We start from the raw sequence: 19,635 nt of genomic DNA on the forward strand, positions 1-19,635 counted from the left end.
CCAACAGCTCTGCCGGAGCGGTGGTTGTTCCATCTGATGACGTACTGCTACAGTTCAATTTTTCTCACATCACGACGTCGACAGCCGCAGAGCTCGCAGCGCTTGAAGGTGCGGTCAAGTACATACTTCAGCAGCCACCTAATCGATGGGCCATCTTTCGCGACTCCAGGTCAGCCTTACAAACAGTACGGCTTGCTTTACGGCAAGGATTACACGAACAATACGTGTACGAGATAAGGCACGACTATCACCAAGCACTCGAGGAAGACATGATATTATATTTCAATGGTTGCCGAGTCATTGCGGAAGTGTCGGCAATGAACGCGCGGATGAAGCTGCACGATCGGCTCATGACCAAGATCTGCGGACACCCATACCACTCTTGAGAACAGACGCCGCGTGGCGACTACAATCACTTGCACGCCGTATCACTCTTCTGCAATGGAATACACCGGGTTTTTCCGACGCGCGCCTGTATTCGATTGACCCAAATTTGCAACTTCGTTTGCCATCAGGGCTCTCAAGACGCGATGCAACTTTACTGTGCCGCATGTGGTTGGGCGTGGCATTTACGAATGCGTATTCGTGTCTCATTGGAATGGCCAGCAGTGCGGCATGCAACATTTGCGCCTGCCAGGAGACGCTTGAACACATTCTATGCCACTGCCCATCATACCAAGCTCAACGACGTAGTATGGAAGTCAAGCTCCGTCACCTGGACTCAAGACCGCTGACAGAAAAGACGATCTTGGGACCTTGGCCTACGGTCTCGCATACGCGCAAGGCCACGAAAGCCCTCTTGTGCTTCTTGAGGACCACCGGACTTCACGAGCGCCTGTGAACTAACAGCGCGAATTCGTGTTGTGTAGTTTCAAACTGTTCATCCATCCCTTTCTTACTCTTCTTCTTTCTTCTTTACCCTTTCTTTTCTATTATTTCCTCTTCCCCCACCCCAAGTGCAGGGTAGCCAACCGAGCTAAAGCTTGGTTAACCTCCCTGCCTTTCCTCTTCGTACCTCTCTCTCTCTCTCTCTCTCTCTCTCTCTCAGTGGCTCAAACCCGCCGAGTTCTTACGAATGGCTAGCACACCAAAGAAATAATAAATAAAAATTACACCATCTCCCACTAAATGGAACCATGTGGGGATGCGAATCAGCGCTGGGTGTACACTTGTGTTTCCATTGTTGTTCCAATTGCATGTTTCAGTATATGTTTCATTTGTGTGTGGAATTGTGTATATGTTGTGTACCGCCTATGTTATCCCCCAGCTCGATGTTTCCTTTGCGCTTCGGCTTCGCGTTGTCTCGCAGCTTCGAGATTCGCTTGCCGGCGTTGCTCTTTACGTTCAGCTTCGCGAACGTCCATAGCGCCGTTGCGAAGAGTGCAACGCTTGCCGCCGTTGCCGTTTACGTTCAGCTTAGCGACGAGCGTCCGTAGCGCAGTTGTGAAGGAGAGTGCAAGGGGAGCGAGCGCGCGCCGCATTATATACGCGCGCACAGCTGTGGCGGAAAGAGAGAAACGAGAGAGGAGAAACGAAGCGAAGGCCGCGCTCACGCCGCCTCCTCTACCCCACCTCCTCGAGTGAGCGCGAGGAGAGGGGGGAGAGTTGGCGCATGCGCATGGGGGGCGGACGCGTGAAGGAAGGATGGACACAGCCCCGAGCAAAAGCTGCTTCGCATCTAAAGATAGCGTAGCTTGCACTGGAGGTGCAATGCTAAAGAGACAGCGGAGCTGATAGGAACCTAGGTAGTCCTGGCTGTTGCTGCTTTGCCATAGTTTTGCCACTTCTAACAACGAAGCTGTTTAGCTAATTGCCTTGTCCGGTGAGCCAAAAAACTATCATAATCACAAACGGGTACATGCCACTTAAATTGGGTAAAACCCACCACTCACTACTTCATCATCATAAACGGGTATGTGCAGCAGAAATTGGGTAAATCCCACTACTCACCACTGGTCCACTAAAAGTCAAGAAGGCAACAGCTAGCCCAACAAATGGCTGTGATGCGACGGCGGGCCTACGCAAACGACGACGTGCCCGTAGATCTATAAGACGTGCTAACGCTTGGTTTCAGCGCGAGGTCCTGTCTCTGCAGTTTGGACATCCGTGTCGTTTGTGACTGTATGTGGTTTAACTCGAACCTCTCTGCGCTGCGAATCAATGTAGAAACAACCTAGCACCACCTAACTAAAGCTTAGAAACGACCTAGAAGCGAACCTAGAAACAGCCTGCATCACCTAGCTGAGGCCGAGCAACAACCTAGAAACAACCATAATAGTCTTCAGAATCGTCCAGTTTTGCTGTTTGAAGCCTTGGTCGGCTTTGTGCACGCTTCGCCAATTTTAGGGGCGAAGCTCCTTAAGGCGGCACCCGTTCGTCCCTCATAGTTGTCGTAGTCGTAGTGCGTAACCAGTCGTAACGCTAGTACCAGATCTGGACCTCCAAGGTGGTGCCGGTGGGAGATTTTTCCTGTGCGTTGTTGAACAATAAAAAATTCGCAGCGTGCGCGTTAACTAAAAGCCGAATTCTTCTGTCTCTCATTCCCCATTAGCAGCCATTGGCATGTTCCAGTAGGAAACGTTAGTAGAAGTAGAAGTGTAAGTGTTAGCTAAAAGCCGACTTCTTCTGTCTCTCATTCCCATTAGCAGCCATTGTTTACCTCCAAGGTAGTGCCTGGTGAGATTTCTCCTGTGCGTGATTAAACAATAAAAATTTTGTTCAAAACGCCGTTGATTGATGAAATAAACCAACGAAAGACGCCAGATGTTTTCTAAAAGCAAAACGAACGAACGCCAGATGTTTCTAAAGCAAAACGAAAAGACGCCAGATGTTTTCTAAAGCAATGGTTTTCTAAACAATGAAAATTCACAGCGTACATGTAAAATTAAAGTGAGCTGCAAGTCGTCATAACTCATCGAACCTTTAGTATAAACGCGCCCGATCTCACGTCGGTGATGATGTACAGGGCAGAATTCACGGAAGATTCACGGTTTACCGATGAACCTCCGCAGCTTCGCCCACTCATCATCATTCACTCCGTGGATATGCTGTGATTTTTTTCTCTTTCTTTCTTCCTGTATTTCTTTCATTTTCTCTCTTCTCTCTTTTTTGCGTATATATTTTTTGTATATGTTTATTTCTATTTCTTTCTTTCTGTCTGTCTCTCTCTCTCTGTGTATATTCTTTCTCACTTTCGCTCAATTTCTCGCTCCCTCTTTCTTTCTATCTCTATTTCTTTCCCTCTCTTTCTTTGATTCTCTCTCTCTTTCTATCCATCTTTTTCTTTCTGCCATTCGTTCTGTCCATTTCGCTCTTTCTCTTTCCTTCTATGCTATGCCTTCGTCTCTACCCTCCTCCTTTTCATCCTCCTCATCCTCACATATGTCCTCCTCAGCCTCACATCCCTTTCCCACCCCGTTGCTATACTATACCATACAAGGCTACACTATGCTCTGCTAGTGTGCCTGGATAGCCAAGTGGTTAAGACGCTCGCGTTCCGATCGTGGGTAAATTTTTTCCCCTAGAATTTCTCTGTTTATCTTTATTTCTCTTTCTTTCTCTCTCTCTCTCTCTCTGTCTTTGTGTATTCGTTGTCTTGCCAAACACAGTTATCGCATCCCGCGCAGGAGAAATCGACGCACGTATCGTGGGAGCGAAGCAGAAGAGGCTGAAGAAAGCGCGTGCCGGTTCGTGATGACGATAGTTTTCTGTTCACGACAGACAGATTACGGCCGGCTAAAACAGCTCCGTTGTCAAAAATAAATAAATTAAGCGTTTGTAGACCGCTTCACCACAACTGTGCCGCGATGTCACAGTACTTCCGTCGCAACGTGCAGTATCGAAATCGTGAAGGGCGCAGGTAATAAGATCACGTAGAAGCAGTTTGCGTGGTCCTAATAGCCTCGTAGCAGAGTGACAGGACCGGAAACAATGCACGCAGAGCTAAAGAAGACTGCAAGCACACCTGTGTAGACAAAACGGTATTCGCGCGTCAGCGAACGCGAGCTACTGCGTCAAGGGACGGGCGCAGTTATCTATCGGGGAGCTTTCCATTCAGGTCAGGCACTCGACGGCAGCGCGAAAGCGAAAGTGGTCAGCGTCGTTATCCGCTGCCCTTGGAAGGCAGCCGGCTCGCGGAATGTGCCGGCAGCGTCAGATGCGGGCTGGCCGCTGCTCGCATTCGTGAACCGCGTTCTGCAGTTTTCGTTTTCTTTTCTCCCGTCGGTGACGCCTTTTTGCCACGCCGTGTCTGGCGAAGGTTTGGTCAGGTGAGATCACCTTAGGAATGCACTGCGGAGAGATCTTTTGATGAATGTGCCAGTAGGTCACTGTGATACTGAGCACACGTAGCGCTTTCACGATTTTAGAGTCCATTGGCATTTATTTTTATATAAATATGCTGGCTGGATCGAAATTTTATGACGTCTCAGTTGGGACGAGGTTTACTCGTCCCGAGAACTCGGGAGCGAACAACTCAAGGCACATGATGATGATGATCGCACATGGCGACGATAAAGATAGACATGATAATAATGATAATCAAGACAATATGCAGATGAAGATGTGCGTAATAGACGCCCGCATTATTGTTCTGAAAATTTATAATTTGTTTAAGATAAGGCTACGGTGCGCTCTTGATATATTTGTTTTCCCAAGACCAATTCTGGCAGTATAAAGTGAGTGCATGTTCATGAATATGGAACGATCTGACGGTATCAGGGACGAAACTAACGACGTCATCAGCCCTGCCACGGTAGTCTAGTGGTTACGGCGCTCGACTGCTGACCCGAAGGTGGCGGGATCGAATGTCGACCGCGGCGGCTGCATTTTCGACGGAGGCGAGAATGTTTGAGGCCCGTGTACTTAGATTTAGGTGCACGTTAAAGAAACCCAGGTGGTCGAAATTTCCGGAGCCCTCCACTACGCCGTCCCTCATAGTCATATCATGTTTTCGGGACGTTAAACCACAGTTATTACTAACGACGTCATCAGCAGCGATGAATTATGCGGCCCTGAAAAGTAAGCTCAACACCAGTCGCTGAGGTATATCATTGCCAGCTAACCGAATGAGGAACGGGCTTTGGGGTTGTATCGCGTGCAAAGCGTAAAGCTAGTCAGCCGAGCTGTAGGAGATGGTGTTGCTTTTTGCAGGAACGATCAACAACACTGCAGACCCATTCACCGTGGTTTTAGCGTCAGTATACAGGTGGCTTTGACGACAGGACCCTGTCGGAACAGACATCATTGAAATGCCGACCAGAACTCTCGCCGAAGGCCTTACTGAACTTTTTGCCGGGCAGTGACCTATTAGACAGGTTATAGTACTCCCGCTCCGAACTTTTCCATTCGATTCTGGGGTTTGTTATTGCACGCCTGCTATTCTCTCTGCTCCACTTCTATCTTTGCCGTTCCCCCTCCCCCTAGTGTACAGTAGAAAACTGAATTTTTAAGTTCTGGCTGACCTCGCTGAATTTCCCTCACTTTTATCTCTCTTTCTCTCTGGATCACATGAAGGCCACTTACTTTATAATATTCCGTTGTTTACAAAAGCAGGGATTGTCTACCCCTTCAGCAGGTCTCTCGGCATTTTGCAGAGGGCTGCGAAGTACTTGCAAATTAATGCACGACCGTCGCGTGTGCCAGTTTAAAACAGGGAAAGGGTGAATAATTTTCTTCGACCGCATACGTTGCCCACGCGCAAAGAATCAATAACACGTCTTGAACGTCCGGAGAATCAGGCTGGTATTTGGCAGTTGGCTCTGCCCAGGCGAATAATCTCTACGCATGGAAAACAGCCTCGTTTCTCTCTCATGTATTTTCTTAACTTGTCTTTAGACTTTCCTCTCACTCCAACTAATTCTTCTCTTCAATCCTGGAGAGTTTTCTACGCCAAGGACTCACTGTACACTTGTGCAATCCTTCAGTCCAACTCCGCAGGCGACACTCAGCATGTGGCCACGAGCGCTCGACTTTCCTCACAGTCGCGCATAAACGACAACTTAGAAAGACACATCTGCAGGCAAGTTACTCTGCTTGCAGTTGCGTTACCATCGCCTTGCTGACGCCTATGCCACGCGATGCGTTCCGTAGCCACAGAGCTTGCGACAACAAACAAAATAAAATACAAGCCTCATGCATACATAGAGTGCCTGCGCAGTCCGTCGTCTAGGCGAAAGCGACAGTATCAGTGGGGATAGCCCGACGTACAAGCTCTCACCGGACCCCCCGCCGCACGGCTACGTCAAGGGAGCGTGCGACAAGCCGTGCAGCCAATTTTCTGGTCGCGAGAGCCGCTCGCGGTCGCGGCAGGTGCGTTCCAGAGACGCGCAGCCTCGCCAGAGGCCAAGACGCGGCTTCTTCCGCGGAAGAACGGCTAACCCTGCAGCCTCCTCTGCTCGCTGTTTGCATTTCCGCTCCCAGCTCGCCATTACCCTTAGGCCAACAACAACGAGTGTCCGTTCAGCCATGATTGCGTCACGGCCGCGTGGACTCTTCTCACGAACTTCGTTCACACCGCCGTAACCCTTCAAGCATGTCCTGTCCCTTTCTCCGCGCCGCGTGAGTACCCGGGAGACCGCTGATTCGAACAAACGCCGGCGTTCAGATTCGATGTGTGCGGGGCATTGTTTGGCTTGTAGAGCATCGTTATTTGAAGGCGTAATGGATGAAGCGCGAATTGACGCATGGGACGTTTTACGTTTAGCCAGGACAAACGAACGTCTTCTGTCTCATGCACAAAGTTTCGTTTGACACGCCATCCCTTAGTCAAATCTCTGAGAAACATTAGCAACGCTCACGTTGCCCAAAGAATGAAGAGCGGTTATTACGAAAAAAAAAGAAGAACAATGTAACTACGAGCGAAGGTCGAAACGTTTGCACGGGATACATTCTCTTGCGCCGGCTCCTCACTTATGGGTTACGTTGCAGGACAATGGTACACCGAAGTGGCACGTGATCGTGGCTAATGTCGTCATGAGAATTTTGTCCCTGACGCTGTCAGATTGTTCCCTGCCTTTCCTACATTCCTTCTCTCTCTCTCTCTCTCTTTCTGCATCCACGAATATGATCCCGCCTATGTGTATAAGTTAGCCAAACTAATACCCCGGTCACACCGGCAAATTCAGTGTCATTTTGAGCGAGTGCACTTACGCCCCCAGAATGTCACTTGGGCGGCGCGATGTTACACGAGAAAGGGAAGTGTACTTTGGATGTGGTGCTGTGGCGTAGCCAGGGAGAGGGGCGGGGCACACCGGGCCCGTGCCCCCCCACCCCCGGAAATTTTTTTTACAGACCCCAAAATGACACTTGACCACATCTGCCTCCCCGGCCCCCACTTCAAATCAAGGAGGTGCCCCCCCACCCGAAAAAGAGAGAGAGAGAATAAGAATAAAAGAAAGGCGGGGAGGTTAACCGGGGCTGAGCCCGGTAGGCAACCCTGCACTGGGGAAGGGGGGAGGGGGGGAGGAAAGTTAGAGAGGAGGAGAGAAAAGTCACTCTTTCAGCCGACGTAAGAGTTGCGCGTTTGACATCACAAACGGCGAATCAGTCCGGTATCCTTGAGAAAACGCAACAGCGCTTTCGTTGCCTTTCGGAACTGGGATGGGCAGCCGCATGGTCCCAATATTTTTGCGACAGTGAAAGCGCTTCCGTCCATTTGATTTAGTGCAGTGCTGAGGTGAAGCCTCTCGTTTGCGTATGTCGGGCAGTAACACAGAAGGTGCTCAATAGTTTCCTCAATGGCACAGTCGTTGCACTCGACGTTGTCGGCCATCTCTATCTTAAATGAGTAGGCGTTGGTGAATGCTACACCCAGACGCAGACGGCACAACACTGTATCTTCCTCCCGGGAAAGACCAGGTAGTAGCCGCAGTCGTAGAGATGGGTCGAGAGAATACAGTCCATGGTGTGTGAAATGTGATGTTTGCCCCGAAAAAGATTTCTGCCTACGCCCCTGATGTGGTGGTAATGGCGATGGGCAATTAAGTAGCGCAACAGATATTTCTTGTTTCACGCAATGTTAATTTCTTATTAAATAATAATGTGTTATAGCTATAAGCAGGTCTTATTACAAACTTTAGGTGCAAATGCGGTGGATGCGGCAGTTGCCCGGCGTGTGCTGGGCAAGCCCCTGGCGGCTGTCGCTGTAAACTTCCTTAGAGCGAGAGTATAGCAAAGTAGTTTTTTTATGGTATAGTATGTTTTAATGCAGAACAATATTCCCAATAACGGAAACGATAGTTTAAAAAATACTATGAATTCATATTTCGATAATAACTTACTTATTCTCGAGCCACTGCTACCGCGGCTGGACGTTATGTCGCGGCGAAGTGAGTTTCGCGAACGCACACGCCGGAAAGTGCGCTTTGCAGTGAGCGTCACTAACCGTTCCCGTCTGACAGCGCGCGAATGACACTTGCGGCGAAGTCCACTCCCTTAGAGTGCACTTAAGTTGGCTCTTATGACAGGGGTATACATTACATGATACAAAACAGTGAACAAGAAATGCTTCGGGAAATTTATGTATGCTTTAGCAAAGGACTATATTGGGCAAGTTGTCGCAAAGCAGTGTGGCCTCTCTTGGGCGGAGTCCAGCTGGCATACGGAGATGCATCAAAGAGGACAGGTGGCGTTGACGATTGATCCTGTTGGTCTGGCTAGGGGTGGTATTTACGAAATCCTATGCCTTTCGGATTGGAATGGCCGACAACGCTCTTTGCGATGCCTGTCGTTGCGAAGAGACGCTACACCACGTCCTGTGCGACTGTCCGGTATATAATGTTCAGAGACAGTCACTGGCGTCCGTTCTAGCGCACCTTGACAGTAGACAAATGTCTGTTGAAACAACTCGTGCATGTCGTCAACACAAGACATCGCTGCTGAAGGCGACGAAGGAACTGCTGACGCTTTTATGAGAGACGAACTTGCACAAGTGGCTGTGACAGAAATGTCGCGTACCACGCAATAGTGACCGACTGTGAATGACTGTGTGTGCTGTGTCGGTGTGTGTTGTGTTTCTCTCTTTCCTCTACATCTTTAAATCTCCCCCACCCTGTTTCCATGTGTAGGGTAGCAAACCAGTTTTCCTAAACTAGTTAACCTCCCTGCCTTTCCTTGTCTAATATTTCTTCTCTCTTCTTGCCGCAGAGCTTATCAAGGTAAAGTGATGCAGTGTAATAACTAAGAACGAACGAGGATGTCATGGAGCACAAAGCCCTTCATCAAAGGAAGACGATGATGACGAACCGTGCAAAATTTTGACAAATAAGTTCATTCATTCATTCATTCATTCATTCATTCATTCATTCATTCGCTCGCTCGCTCGCTCGCTCGTTCGTTCGTTCGTTCGTTCGTTCGTTCGTTCGTTCGTTCGTTCGTTCGTTCGTTCGTTCGTTCGTTCGTTCGAACAAACTTCGGTGTACAAACGGGACCCAAAACGAACAGACACATCAGCAATTTGTGCTCTCAGTGCTAGTGCGGCAGCGTGGTTCCTATATTTCGGCATTTCATAAAACGGTTGACGCTCAAGCCCGGACGAGAAATGCAGGAGACCACTTAGCGCTTTTGGGAAATGCTTCTGTAATGCGCATTTGCCCAGCCTCTTCACAGAATCATGGTTGGCACGCTGAGAGATTAGCAATTCCGAACGGCGTCGTCCAAAGCTAAGAAAGCAAGCTAAAAAATAGATCAGAACCTCTGCCAAGAGGATTTGTTTCCAGCACCAGTGGCTTGAAGCTGAATTTAGCGTATGATACCTCTTGATCGCCAGAGACAAAACAGATAGGCCGACTGGACAAGCTGTGTGTGTTAGAGATGTTGGACACAGGCCACCCTGACTGCTTCTTCTGGCTTCACCGTGCGGATCAAGGTCATTTAATGGATGAATGATAATGCAGACACCTCCCGCATCTGTCCACGTAATAATCATGTCCGTAAAGACAAGGCCGCAAAACAAAGCGATGCATCACTATATTTGTTCGTAACACTTCCGAAAACTAAGGACGCCAAAGCACACAACCAAATATATCGCTCACCGGAATCGCTGTAAGCTACTCCATTCCTTTACTCCTGTACTTTAATTATCCGTTCTCCGGAATTAGACGACATAGAATGATTAGGTGGTAAAGTACCGGCTGGCTAACCCAAGTGACGTTGAGCCTATGCTCAACGTCACTTGGGTTAACTATGCCTATGCTCAACGTCAAGAGGGTGAACTTGTCCCTCCGTTTTCCTCTGCTTAGCAGTTGTATACAGCCAGCGGTGAAATTTACGATGCGGCGAATACTTATCCTGTCTGCGTGCGCATTTTGTGAATCAGATTTGGCATTACCGTTCCTCCGCGATCCCCTCTAACCACGCATTCTTCGCCGCGCTCTTATCTTCCCATGTCGTCTCATTCCGGAATCGAGAGACCACGCAGCGTCTGCGTACAAAACCACGCATTAACTACTCCGTCTAAGCGGCCTTGCACTCGCTTTCCAGATCAGGAGGGGGCCCTCGTTTGTCCGTCGTGCGCTGTTCTGCATTCGAGACACTGCCTCACGAGGGATAGCGATGCTAATGCACGATTTTGCGGCGCTCTCTCGACCCTATACATCCCGATGACACCAGGTGCGCGCGCCAGAATTGTTGTAGGCGCATGCTTGCCTTTCTGCTTTTTGGCGACGGCATAATTTGCGGCGTGAGCGCACAGTCGTTGTCCGTTCCGCGTCTGGCTTGCACTCACTCATTCGTCCCACCGCCAAAGGGCAAACAGTCCCCGTCATCAGAAACTGCGGCTGCCTGTCGTGACGCTCTCGATCCACAATCGGTAAAGCCCGTCGAAGACGGAACCCCCGCTGTCGCCATTGCTGGGTACTGCGTGCCCACGATTCGTCACGCATCGGGAGCCCCGGCGTTAGACCTGGACATCAACGCCCTTTGATTTCTTGCTAGACATCACATATATGGAGCTCAAATACACGAGGAGTTTTGCCGCTTCCTATACCGAGCGTATAGGGACAGCCCATGCAGTGAACTCCCGTGTGCAAACGCGGCGATGTTTGCTACAGGAGGTGCACGCACCACTGCACCCGTAAAACACACTTCACTGTCTGTTGCGAGCGCCGACAATCAGCACATCGTACATTCAAGCGTGTTACTCACGCCAATGACGCGGGGAACCCGACGACAGTGTTGGTGGTGCCTTTGCTGGAGGCTCGGGCACAAATGATGCCCGGAAGAGCGAGGCTATGTTTCGTTTCGAGAAATGTGTGTTAGATTGAACTCATTTGGGCGTATTTTTAAGCTGTCGTTCACGCCTAACTTAAATATAACTTAGTCCTTGTATTTGCTGATTGTCCCTCTTTCGAATGTTGCGGGAGCGCTTTGTGGAGAAGGGGCGCGCTATAAACGATGAAATACGGTACACCAACGAGGACAACGAAAATGACTAGTATGGAAAGTAAGATCCTGTTGAAATCTACGAGAGGAAGAGCAGTATTCCGGGCTGCTAGCTGAAGCGCGACTAATGGGGCCGCAGGTGACCTGTCCACAACGTTATTATCATTGACGAACAGCTATTCCTGTGTATACTTCCAGGAACTCTTATTCCTAACAATCGGTGAGCTCAATGCTGTTAAATCTCAGCTAGCACATTAAAACAGGTTTATTTAACCTCACATGGCACATGGCACCACCTTCTCGGGAAATTCTGCCAACTACCAATTCAGCGTGAACCTAATCACCTTTGGTGCAATCGTTCCTTGTTGAAAAGCCTGCTATTATCCTTGTAATTGCATCTGTCCTTGTAGACGTTTCAGCTTCATTGAAATGATTTATTGTTGACAAGTTACACACGCACGTGCACTCTCCTGGATCTTTATTGCTTTTCATAGGCTCCTTCTGTCACTAATTGCTTTGTTAGGCTAGGAAAAACTGACATCAATCGTTATGCTCACACCGATAGAAAACGGCTACTCCGCCCACACACCACGCGCGTCCGCCATTATGTCTTTGGCAATGAACACTATGAAACCAACTGGAAGGTGACGAAACGCTTGGAACGCATTTCGCCATTTCCAAGATTCGATCTGCTTGAGCAATCGGGAGTTCCTTTATGAACAATCCGACTTGTAGATTGGACAGCTGTGTACATATTGCGACTATTCTGCAGCGAATTATGTTCGTGCGTCGAATGACATGCAATGGCGACGTGAAATGCAGATATAGCAGTGATTACAGGCACGGGAGTGTCGGTATATTTGGTACCACAAAAAAAAAAAAAGAGGATTTGCGTACGTCGGCATTTTAAGGTCGTGTGAGGCTAGTGTTAAGCGCTGACGGCCTTGTTTCCAACAATTTAGTAGGTAAAAACTCCATGTAATTCTAATACCAGGAAAAGAAAATTAAACGTGTGCTTCATGCGTGCAAGGTGGCAGGCAGCCGAATTTTCGCACGAATAATTTATCAGAGAATGCCTTCCCAACCTAACAAAACAGTGGCCAGGCGATTTTGTGCAACTAGTTTCCGCACAAAGTCAAGGAAGGCTTTGCAGCGGCATCTTGTTTGCCACGGTACGGAAATTCAGTTACAACCTAACCGCGCGTCTTGTTCAAGTAACGTTTTCATGCGCGATTGCAATCGCTGAAATCATAAATGCACTGCGCGAAAGCCTCAACGAGGTGATCGACAAACTGCGAAAGAAAATCTCGTGCTTCTTTGCTCATGTATATCAATGCCCCGTCAATTACGACTTCAAAAATCTCACGCCATAAAGTACAATACAGTTATGGGCAAAACATTGCTATCTTCTCGCTGGCTCTTGTTCATTGCACTAGAGCGGGATCGATGTTAAGACATCTTTACTTGATGTGTGCATTGTTTCTTTTTTATTTTGCTTCAGGATGACTCGAATTTTGATTAATTGCAATTTACTGCGTGCTTTATTCATCGCTAAAGATGCACTATAGCTGTGAGAAGAATTCAGGAACCTTCACGGACGATAATATTCAACTGAACCGCGGACGCAGACCTTGTGCTAACGCTTCGCCGATTTCTGAAATGTTGTTGTTGTTTCTCGGCGCAACCCTTCTGAAATGTTGCAACATCAGCGACCCTGGCTTCATATTTTCTTCGTCGTCTAGGGGCTTTCCTGCGGAAACGAGCAATGCCGAGTATGCAGCGAGTTCTTGTAGCCAGCTTTCTCTGCCTCTTCTTTACACTGCAATCGGTAGCCGGTAGACATCGTGCATGTCTCGGTGAGTTACTGACGCAGCTAAACCCGCACGAAGGTGCATACAGATTGTATCACAATTGAATAAAAAAGCAGGAGCGAAATAACATCCGACTTTGTCTGTTTGTCCTTTTACTTTTCAACGCACCCCGCCTGCAACGGCAAGCGTTCGCAAATCTCCTTGTTCTGTAGAGCCTCTTGTCGTCAGGCCATCAAGATCTCGGTACTGGCTCCGTAGAAGGTAACGGCACTGCACACGTACGGGGCGCTCCGCTTCGGGCGTTTCCTCGGGAGGGAAGAGGAGAGTAGTATTTTCGTACAAGCGTATACCCCTGCGCTCACACGTGGGGTGCTCGGTTATCGACGGTAGGGCACGTACAAATCGCAGCGCTTTCAACTGCGCGGGGTGAAAGCAGTGATCCGAAAAAAAAAAAAAGTCGACTACAACTATACGACGACCCAAAGGGTGTTTCTCCCGGCGTACGAAGGCTCTCAGCACTCTTCGTCCGGAAAAGTTGCGGAACGACGCGACTCAGGTCGAAGATAAAAAAACGCTCTCTCTCTCTCTCAGAAGAAACGGCTGTGCTGGTGGAGATGGTGTAGTCCAGGGGGAGTGGGGTTCGCGAGGTTGCGCAAGATCGCGGTCGTGACAACGGGCACATAACAATTGACCTGCGCTCGCTGGAGAGCTGTACACGCAAAATGCCGCCAGATTTCCCCCCCCCCTACCCCCTTCCCATGCCTTGTTTCTCAGATAAAGAGGGTGCGATGGAGGGGGCGAAAGAAAGACAAAGCGACGCTCCGACAATCGCAGGGTCCCATTAATGCAGTCTTTGAATCTCCCCCCGCCCTCTCGCATCCCCCGGGCAAGGCTGTCTGTAATCCTCAAAGCAGGTGCTCCTCCCGCGAAGCAAATTAAGTCAAGGGGACGTGAGGCACCGGATGCGCGGAATATTGATGGCGTATTCACGGTAACGCGCCACTCGACGGCATTGGAAACCATAGCGAGGGTATAAAAGAGCTCGTTCCGAGAGACGACCCGCGACAGAATTATCTGGTTCAGTGTGCGGCTAAGCCACCCCCGTACGAAGACACAATGCTCGCAAAGGTGAGTGCCTCGATCCGCGGCGATCCACTGCCACGCTTCAAGACAGTCGACCAAGACTTCGGGCGATATGTGTGATCCATCCTCCATGCATAGGCCTGCCCGGGACGCTCGATGCTCAGCTTGTGGGACTGCTTTCGTTTCCCTGAGTGCGCTGCTGGTACCTTCGGTTCTTCGCTTTGCCTGACGTAGCATCGGAGCTTATGAGACATGAATCGGCGGCCGGTATTACAATCTTCATCACACTGGATACCTTTGGGAGACGAGGCAGACAAAGGATTACACGTAGAAAAGGTTTCATTAGGCCGAAACTCTGGCTTACACTATAGCTTAGTACTCTGACTTGCACTCTGGCTTAGCACTCTGACTTACTCGTACCATTCTGGCTTAACACTTATTACATTACACTCTTTAGGAGAGTTTTCAGTTTTCATTTTTCATACAGAAATGCAAGCTCATAACAGGTCAGCATTTAGAAGCTGTTATACGAGTGGAGTATTTCATTAAATATAGCAGAAAATGTTACGTAAATTTCTGTTACTCCAACTTGTTTTGACTCCATGATTAAGAGCCATCAATGATAAAATGTGAACTGTTGGCTCAAGCAAACGATAAATTATTAACCGACTAGTTTTTTCTTTCTTTTTTAATGCTGTTTTTTTTTAATACACGCGCAAAGAAAGAAAGCTATTTAGAGATTATCTCTTTATGCAGTTGTTCGTGAAGACTTTTTACACGGAGTAGTGCCGCAAGAACAGAATGCCTGCTTGTAATGTATTGTGCATTTGGAAACGAGCTGGACTGCACATTACAAGCAACATTCCGTATAAGTCATGCAACCGCAATAGACGCTATAGAGGGTGGTTATATTGAATGAATGTAAAACATGCAGAAGTCGCAACTAATACCAGCCAGCGCCTTTTGAACACTGACGGAAGACTGTGATATCGGCGAGGCAATATGATCACGTAGGCTCCACGCTGAAATGTTCTCACTCGGTAACCAATCAGTACACGCGTTTGCGCAAGATTTGCAATTATCCTTAACAGAACTCGCGTAGATTTCTGTACTGATTACACATCAATGAGCCACCGAAGAAAACATTCCGATTGCGGTAATTGCAAATGATATCGCTTTTCGATGACGAACACGTAATGGTTTATAGTTTACTATAATGGGCGTAGAGTTTAAAGTTTGCTTTTATTATTTGGTAGTTTATTTGCTACATTTAGGTTCGTCAAATACGAGAAGTGTTCACGACTAGGATCACTTAGAATGAGCGATACTAGACGGCAAATACAACGTTGGCTGATTAGTTATGGAATACCGTTCATTACAACTAGCTCACTGGCTCTAATTAGTGAATCAATTAGTGTTTAAAGTTAAAACTGTCGTGTACCCAGCTTTCGATGCTCATTGAGAAATAAATGGTAGTGAAAATTCCAGCCACTACGGGGATCCTACAGCCATTGTGAGTCTTTTCGAAGTTGAATTCAACTAATCACATCCAGACCATTCCCCTAATCTATGCATACAATCGCACGCATCATATGCGGATCATTCTAAACTAAACGATCTACATTGCATTCACATGCAGACGGTTTGCATTACTTGGGAATACATGTTTGTGTACTAGCTAAGCACTTTGTTCACTTGCGTGTCCAGCACTAGTAGGGGAAGCAGCAAAGCTGTAACGTTCTTTAGAACGGTTTTCTTCAGTATTCCTTCGGCAGTGTAGCCTTTCAGATCATTTTAGTAGTCCAGATATGACTTTTTGATATATGCGTACGCCTCAGCGCTTATGAGCGGTTTTTTGCCTTAGTGTCGTTCATGGTTTGATTATATAAATCCCTGCTGCAATACGTATCACAATCATATAACAATGTAGTTTCCACAACATACATTCAACATTGAAATGTGATTACTTCGTAATATTTGTCGTACTGTAAAATATTGCTAAAGAGGACAAAGCAAGAGACATAACATAACATTATTTTTCATTCCTTGCTACATGACGCAGTATTATTGTTGTACAGGAGGTACTCTCTTTGATTTTTTCAGGTTAACGAGCATTTGTTCTGTTCTAAATGCATTAGGATATTTAGAGGATTTCGTGGTTTTGTCCTGGAACTTACGCGACACAAATACATAGTTCTTAATATTCTTAAATGCTCAAAAATATGCGCAGATACCCTATTCAACTAGTGAATGACATGTATTTAAACAAAATATTGCTGTGGTGCAGCTGTTATAAATTTTCTAAAGAATGATGGAGCGCATGTGTTGCAAGGAGGATGTGTATCGTAGAAACTATTTTCATGTTGACTTTTTTTTGCTTTGAATGTTTGCGAGTCGTGCCCGGCGTTGGGTACGGGTATGATCTGTTTAAGCCTGGATTTTTATAAAAATTCACGTATGTTAAGCTTGCGTACTGCCACATTATTAGCCGTTTAATTGCGGTAGAGAAAGATACATAAATAAAACAACTCTAAACTATTCATTACCACGTGGAAGTGGATTATTCTCTCGTTTATCGAAATAATAATGTATGACAGCGTAAACAAAAATATGAATTTTTACAGGGCTTTACAGGGCTGTGGCGCGTTCCGTATCAGAATGCTGCAAATTTAAAAAAAATGATTCGAATGAACACGAAAGATCTGCTAGAGTCTTTGCTAAAGATATTTTCGAAAAAAACTAAGTGTGCCCAACTAGCTGCAGTTTTAAGTCATCGTGATAAAATGCTAAGGATATTGAATAAATATTATGTGTACCCTAAACGTAACCATTCTTTCTGTTTTTCAGCTCATCTTCCTCAGTATTGTGGCCTGCGCCATGTCGCAGCTCATTTACCCGGAGCCCATCTACGTAAGTGCGCTAGAATGTAACCGCTAATCGTTTCCCTGAGCATTTTGTTAATATTATGAATTGCTACATAAATGTTTCATCGGAAGGTGTGACGCAACCTAAGCCATGCATTATACATAGATATACGTTTATATAATTGTTATTAGAGCTGCGCTAGATACTTTTTCGTCAGCTTTGCTACTTTATTTTTTAATTTTAAGTAATACCGTCATGCTTGGTGCTCTAAATTGATCTACTTCGACATAGTTGATGGTGGTATATAATGCTCAGCGCTAGGACAAGGCTAGAAAAGAAGTAATTTTGGTTAGTGTGTCAAATGTTCAGCCCCACACAGTAATATGTACAGAAAGGGTCAGATATGAGTGGTTTGGAGATATGTATATTGTACCAAATACCTACGAGGAAATCAGCCCCGATCAACGCTAACGTTATTATTCAATGCATACGTTTGTACTAACTAGGGATGTTGTGAGGCTTAGCCTAGATCTCGCAGTGCGCGTTTGTGAATGAATGCCTGTTATGACACTGCTGCCGACGATGACAGTTGTGGTTATTAAGGCGAAAGCCTTATATGCGTCATCAAATGCGAAAATTGACCGTCTGCGTCGGCGGCGTAAACACGAGTGATGTAAAAAATCATCGTCACACGATGACGTCGCCATATGGCGCCGCCATGACATCACAGATCACCAGAATGTGTGACATCTTAATGAGGTCATCGTGAAATGACAGTGACGTCACATAAAATGACATCTCACGATGACGTCATCCTATGACATGCTCGCTTGGTCAAAGGTGGTCCCATCACGGAGGCAGCGCATAGCCAGTGAAGATGCAGAACGCTTGTAGGCCTCTGATCCTTGAGGCAGTAAGAAAACCACGTTAGATACATAATATACATAATAAATACATAGACTGGTAGGAAGAAGAAGACGATGGATTTCGCCTTCGAGACGTCTTAGGTGAATACAAAAAGACCCTGTGTGTCCTTATGGTATCGATGATGCAGACAATGAAAATGACCGCGCACGAATTTAGTAGTTCTGTACGGAGTGTGGTTTAAGCCATGCTGGAGCATTACGTACGCGGAAGAAATGGAGATAAGAAATATGTTTATTTATTTAATATTTAAGACCACTCCGAAATGCGGGTAACCTTCTTTACCAGTTCATTTCACAAAATTTCGTCTGTCAAGGGTATTCACAATAACTATATGAGCATATCAGCAAACAAAAAACTTACTCCGGTTACACCCAGTGTGAAATTTGAAGGAACCGCGGATGTGCGGTTCTCCAGTGTTTCTTTTGTAATCTTCTCTGATGTTTTGTGATTTTGTGTTGTTGTCTGTGACTACGCTATTTGTAGAGTAGAGACGCACGGGAAAGGACGTGTTGCAGCCCTTGCCACAACCACCCCTGCTGCAGGGATTTTAGGCCCTATTCAAGTTAGAGCCACGCTATGCTAATTTCACTATGCGGCTACAGCTTCATCCGCGACCGTGGTAGTCACGCCATCTGTGGGTGTATCTGGGAACCGGAGAGTGACATGCGACGCGGATACTCATACGTCGCCAGGCGTAGAACAGCTCTACAGTTAAAACAATCGTGCATAAATATTTTGATTGATTGACAACTGCGCTTACGAGAAGCGGTGCTTGTGTTGTAGGCCCGTTCTAGATAGGAATCTGCCCGCCATGTCTCACCGCTGACTGCTCTGTTCTTTCACCTCTGTTCCTGACACACAGCCTCCACAGCCGTACCACTTCAGCTACGACTCGGTGAACCCCTTGGAGGGTGGACACCACTACCACGAGGAGACCAGCGACGAGACCAACTCGCGCACGGGCTCGTACGGATACACGGACGCGTTCGGCGTCTACCGCCGCGTGGATTACGTCGCCGACGCCGGAGGCTTCCGTGCGTCCGTGTCCACCAACGAGCCGGGCACCGCTCCCAGTGCTCCGGCCGATGCCTTCTACTCCAACCCGGCTCTGACCGCTGTGCCCGCATCGTAGTAAGCACCACAAAATAAAGGAACTTCCAACAGCTTCAGTGAAACACCTCGCCAGAGTCAAATTGTATCACGATGTGCACGAGTCATTTCCACCGATATAACGCTTCTCCTCCTTGGCTACTACCACCAGTGGAGCTCAGTCAGTGCAGGAGACTTCAGTAGCTTCTTTAGGAAACCGTAGACTGCTGTATATTGGTACGAGTGCGAGTAGATAGTCAAGCATGCTTTTTTGTCGTTCTACCATCCTTCTGAATGCACACTAACCTTCTGTTACAAGTGCCGGCATTGTTTTTCTTTTAAATCTCTTTCTCATTTATTCCTGCTAGACATATCTTCTGCTTATGCATATTTATATCACAGCTATACTTTCCTTCTCATAACCCCCTTCCTTCTTCTGCACTTGTCGCTCAGGTCAGCGACGTACGCTATTTCTTTCAAC

At 47.3% G+C, this 19,635-nt stretch overlaps 1 protein-coding gene across 1 annotated transcript; it reads left to right on the forward strand.

Moving 5' to 3' along the window:
* The first annotated feature begins 14,160 nt into the window (after nt 1-14,160).
* LOC119385152 (cuticle protein 10.9) lies at nt 14,161-19,240 on the forward strand. Its single transcript, XM_037652676.2, has 3 exons — nt 14,161-14,318; nt 17,121-17,183; nt 18,928-19,240. Exons 1-3 carry the CDS (start codon nt 14,307-14,309, stop codon nt 19,195-19,197), a joined length of 345 nt encoding a protein of 114 aa, XP_037508604.1. The 5' UTR covers nt 14,161-14,306; the 3' UTR covers nt 19,198-19,240.
* The last annotated feature ends 395 nt before the right edge of the window (nt 19,241-19,635 follow it).

This window comes from Rhipicephalus sanguineus, chromosome 3, assembly GCF_013339695.2.
Source record: "Rhipicephalus sanguineus isolate Rsan-2018 chromosome 3, BIME_Rsan_1.4, whole genome shotgun sequence".
Lineage (NCBI taxonomy): Eukaryota > Metazoa > Arthropoda > Arachnida > Ixodida > Ixodidae > Rhipicephalus > Rhipicephalus sanguineus.